General features: G+C 31.1%; 1 protein-coding gene across 3 annotated transcripts in view; it reads right to left on the minus strand.

The window, feature by feature from the left end:
• Positions 1 to 1,042: 1,042 nt before the first annotated feature.
• Positions 1,043 to 5,719, minus strand: part of LOC106459888 (adenylate cyclase type 8-like) — a 171,966-nt gene continuing 167,289 nt past the window's right edge. Inside the window, exon 22 of one of the 3 annotated variants that reach the window (XM_022386792.1) lies at positions 1,043 to 3,529. In XM_022386792.1, the coding sequence (XP_022242500.1) occupies positions 2,958 to 3,529 (572 nt within the window). In that variant the 3' untranslated portion in view covers positions 1,043 to 2,957. The remainder of the gene's footprint in view (positions 3,530 to 5,719) is intronic. The other 2 variants (XM_022386781.1, XM_022386786.1) reach the window with 2 other exon arrangements.

The following is a 5,719-nucleotide window of genomic DNA, read 5'->3' on the forward strand; positions in this document are numbered from 1 at the left end:
ATAAGCTTCACTTTATGTTTCCTTCACTTTATTGTCTTTCTCACAATATCAGCACGTGCGTTCCGACTTCAAAACACCAATGTCATGATTACGAATTAGAAATCATGAGTAAAGTTTAAAATAATAATTTTATTTCGTTTAGTATTTTAACAAATGTGCCATTAATATGAAATTTTTGAAGAACTGCTTTCATCTGGTTGTCTTTATAACGTTAAAAAGCAGAAGATATCTAGATGAGATCTATAATCTTCAACTGTAAACAAGTTTTTAAACTTTGGTTCTATTTCATTAACCTTCTCTGATGAAAAAAACACGTACATTACATAATATTTCAATATAATATATCGAGAACTACATATTATTCCCAGTATTCAGTGAATCGACAGTAAAACGTTTAAAATATTCCAATCAATGCTATACTTTTCACATCACTATAATCCAGTTAAAAATATATACTTAAGTTTATTTTATATTTAGTTAGATAAATGATAATAAACAATAAATTACCACGTCTAAATGAAAACTGTTCCTAATTTATTTAGTGCAACTTTTCAGGCAGACGCCATTCTTCTGGAAGTAAAGACCGTCACACTAAATAAAATAGAAGTTTTCATTCAGACACTTCAATTTATTCTTTGTTATAATTTATCCAAGTTTTCCTTCTCACGTCTTGAGGAGCAACATTCATTCAAGGATATTTTATATTTAATCCATCATAGGTACTAAAAACACCAGTGGTTCAGCGTTAGGTCTGAAGACTTATAAAGTAAAAAACCGGGTTTCGATATCCGTGATGAGCCGTCACAGGAGCCCATTGTGCAGTTTTGTGCTTAACAACAAACAAAACGAAAAATCCAAATGCTCTGTCGTAAGCAAAATTCAGTTGTCATTTTCCATTTTTTCTTTGGATTAAAGCTTAACAGATTCATTAACGCTAAAAAAGAACCCACAAAATAGCGTACTTTTAAAAATATATTTCAAATGGTCATCGTGTCCACTAACTCTCAACATACACATAGTATATATATATATATACTATTTCTAGTATCGGTCCTAAGTCTGAGTTGAACAAGAAATAAATTTATTAATTTTATTATAGAATCTACAATAATAGGCATCATTATTGACATAATTGCACATCAATTATCACAACATTAAATGTAGGTTAAACAGACTTCACCCATTGATGCATATTTTGATAATGGTACATTTACTTTTCACTTATTTTTGAAATTACTAAACACATGTTTCAATCGTGTTTAAAGCAGTAAATGAACAGTAAAGTACCACATAGCTAAGACTGAAAAAAAAATTAATACAATTAAAAAATAAACGCATCAAATAATTGTTTAACGTAATGAAAAGAAAACTGAACAGTATATTGCTAAAAATGTAATATTCTGAAATACGCAATCCAAAGAACATTAGAGCTCTTTGCCAATACAGGGACTTTAGAGTATAATAAGAAAGGATGCTTAATAAATACATTCAGCGGGAGAATGATGCGTTCCATAAAATTGATTTGAAAAGTTTTCAGAAGTAAATGTAGAAATACAGAATAGTTAGAAACTAGAATAAGCTATAGAGTTGTTCGAAGACAGTTGCAAGAAAGTGATTATGGAAAAGTTGAAGATAAATAGTCTAATATTTCACAAGTGAATGAAATCAATTTAAACCTTACAATATATATATATTAAAAACCGGTAAAAGATATAGGATCATATGCTATGTCCTGAAAAAACAAAGATTGGGTATTTTAAAACTCTAGGAGAGTTTTTGCATATAGACTTGATCATGAGAAGTTTAAGCAAAAGTGTATAAGCAAAACAGTGAAATATGATGTTGAATATAACTATAAGGGGATATGTTTTTGTTGCAAGAATGGAAAAAATAGTTTATTTATGATTCGTCACGCTGTACTCAGCAGACTACATTAATTAGCCCGTTGTTTTCAGTTTCATCATGCTAATACCGGGTAGAATATGGCTTTGGAAGAATAAGGGAAAAGCTGGAGATATAAAAATTATGAAATGGCAAGCTTCAAGTTCTGATGTTAATCAAATTACAATTTGTGGCACAATTTGAAAAAGAATGTCCTAAAAGAGGGACCAATTAACATATGGTAACATTTTGAGCTTTTAATAATAACAGAAGAAAATTCCATTTGATAATCTCAAAACACTTCTGGCGTTTATGCTTAATCGATATCGTCATATAGTTAATGCTAGAGGAACACATATTCAGTGTTGATTATTCAATTTTTTTATGTTTCAAAACGAATTTCTTATGCTTTATATTGCAGCACTGAGTATACAAATTACATGTAAACCAAGACAATGTTTTTCTTTTTCGACACTTTTTGATGATAACATGAGAATTGATACCTTTGATTCAGCATTTTTATCGATAATGCTTCTTATCACCAATAGTAAAACAAGAGGCATTTGCGATTATTTCAAATAATAAGTAACCAAAACTCAACTCTGTATAGTCACATAATGAACTATTTTTATTGTTCAACAGCTATAATCACAACTATGACATTTTTAGATGACAATGGGTGATTTCAAAGAACTAAAATAAAAAGAAATTCTTCAAAGTAGGAATTTTATGATATTTGGCATTGTTACATTCATAGACAACATTATCTCCAGTACAACCAAATAAAATGTAACTTTGGTATCTTCGTTTAGCTGTAGGATAACGTGAATCAAACATATCGCAACAACAAGACTGTAAAATGACGACAAAAATGTGTTTCTAATATATTCACATGCGAGATATTCATAATACGAATATGCCACATATTTTCTGTGCGAAACGATGCACATTATTATTTTATAACAATTATAACAACCTTACTGCACATTGACAATGTTCTTTATAAGATTTATGATTTAACGTTTTAAATATATATATATATATATTTATTTATATGAAATATGCTTTGGGGGATTTTACTTCTTGGTTTCTAGAAATGCCTCATCGTGCTCTGCGCATCTCATATCTGGGTAGGAATGACTACTTCCAGCTGTCTCTGTCATCCTCCGTTCCTCCAGTCGGTTTTTCCTTCGACCAGGATTAGGAGTTTCGCTGAGCATCCGCTGTAACTTCTGTTTCTGAGGACGACGAAAACTTGCCGCGGGAGAATGTCTTTGTTTCGGACTAGGTACGCTTAAACTCGAGCCCAATGCCTGCTTTTTGCGGGCTTGAACCATTCCGTAAACGACAGCTGCGAGGCTATTGTGCGTTCTTTGAGAACGTCCCACGTTTCTCTGTCGCCCTATTTTCTTGCCAATGATATAATAAGTTTCCATGTTGCCTTTACCTTTAACGGGCACCAGCCCACGATATTGCACTCTATATCCATGATCTTCCAGAAACTGAGCAGTGTACTTTGGACATTGTATATGGTCCATGGTTCCTGTGGAGTCCATACGGCTAGCCTCGTTCACAGTGTTCCCCCATATGTCATAAACTGGTTTTTTAGCACCGATAACACCACCCACCAAAGGACCGTGACTAATACCTATTTAAAGAATAAAATGGAATAAAAAATAATAATATTTGTCGTATTGTAAACATAGCAAAATTACTTTTTAAAATAAATTTATATCTTTCTGTTATCACTAACAGCAAACTTTAACTCTGTCTTTACCTTTATCCTTTTTTCAGAGATTGTTGAGAAACTGGTATTATTAGCTATCGGACGGTTAAACTAAACTGTCATAATATATGAAACACTTTTTCATCGTATGCAAAGTTCGTGTATATTCATTACTAATCTACATATAAATAAAAAAAAATAGAATAAAACAAACATGTAAAACGAAAGAAGCGACTGAAGTTTAATTTAGAACCAAAATGACACTGTTTCACTATGATTTAATTTCAGTGTTGACATAGTTTGAGTTTAGGTAAGTAAATCGTTGGTAAATCAGGAAAAAAACAACATTAGTTCAGCTTACAGCTGAACTCTAAAAATAAACATATACATTATAATCGAATCGGTACTTTCTGTGCGAAACAAAAAAAAAATTGGTTTTCCTTTTATGATTAATCTTTTAAAATTATACTTGAAAATAATATAATGAGTTACTGAATTTTATTGTTGCCAACATTATAAAAAGTATATTTAACGAAGTTTAATTTAATAACTCAAAGAAACAAAAACAACCAGTAAAATACAATCAACTTTTTTCACGCTCATTACATGCGTTTACCCTTCTTACTGAATATTTAACTGTGTTTTTTATCACAGTTTCTAAAAAACAGCGATTATATAAAATATTCTATGGTAAGGCATCAATTTACATGTAATATTTTTCTTATATTTTTAAGACAAATTTGTTTGTGTTAATTGTTTTTAACTGATGAAAATAAAAATTGTATTATATATATACTTGTACAGTGTTTTGGTGAATTATAATCTACTAATGAACTGACTAATTGTTTGTTAAGTAACGTCGTGCCCAAATAGAAATACTTAATTGGACTCTTTGTTCCTTTTGTTTCACCTTATCCATTATCGTTGGGCCTAGCGCAGTCCAGTGGTTAGCTTGCCGGACTGTGGAGCTGAATTTCGTGGTTCATGTCCCATTATTACACATATATACACACACATACAAAAAAAAAAAAAAAAACTGGCTCCGCAATTTGGATCATGGGTATGTTATAAGTGTAATGGTCAAATTCCACTATTCGATTTGACGGTGCCTTCCCCCCCAGCGGCACAGCGGTAAGTTTGCGGACTTATATTGCTAGAAACAGTGTTTCGATACCCGTGGTGGGCAGAGCACAGATAACCCTTTGTGTACTTTTGTGCTTAATAAAAAACAACAACAATAGATTTGACGAGAGTACCCGAAGCGTTGACGTTGGGTGGTGTTCATTAATTTATCACTCAAAATAAGGAAAAGCTAACGCAGATAGCCCTCAAATAGCTTTGTCCAAAAACAAACAAACAAACTAATACATGGGGTAAGCGTTTAAATGAGAAAAAAATACAACTGAAATATTTTCAAAGGCTTTAGTTTTAGTGTTTTTCGCTTGTTCTTATGTTGAACTAAACTGTATATTGAAGTCTGAAGGTTACTTGAGATTTAAGAAAAAATAATACTATTATAGTGATTAAGTGTTGAATATCAAATCACATGTCTTTGCTGTTTACTTCATAACATCTGCTGTATTATATGAAGCTTTCATATTCGCGTAAACGAACATGTAAATAGGAAATCGGGAGAAAAACACACCTTAGATAAGTGAAATGTAGTTATTCATTTCAAATACATTAAGATAGTTTTAAATGGCAATGATGAATCCAGTTTCCATATGGTTAGTCTGTTTATTAACTTAGTAATCAGATCAAAGCAGTTCAACTGTCTACCTATTTCTATAATTTGAATTTATTATCGTCAGTAGTATTAAAAATAAGAAAGGTTCATAACTGACATCTGTGACGGATTTACTATCCTATATCTATTTTAATATCGATGTTTGTTTAAGTTAAATTTATATATGTATAGATGTACATAACTTATACGGTTAAATCTGTGTTGCGAAATTCCCACCTATTAAATTGTAGAAAATTCTCAAGTGTAAGAATCAACACTGGTGTATCGTTTATATTTTTGCATAAGTTGAAATTTCGAACAACTCTCCTCACGCCTATAAATATAACCAACGCGACGTGCCAAAAGACAATATATATATATATATT

Source organism: Limulus polyphemus, unplaced genomic scaffold (genome assembly GCF_000517525.1).
Source record: "Limulus polyphemus unplaced genomic scaffold, Limulus_polyphemus-2.1.2 Scaffold31, whole genome shotgun sequence".
Taxonomy (NCBI): domain Eukaryota; kingdom Metazoa; phylum Arthropoda; class Merostomata; order Xiphosura; family Limulidae; genus Limulus; species Limulus polyphemus.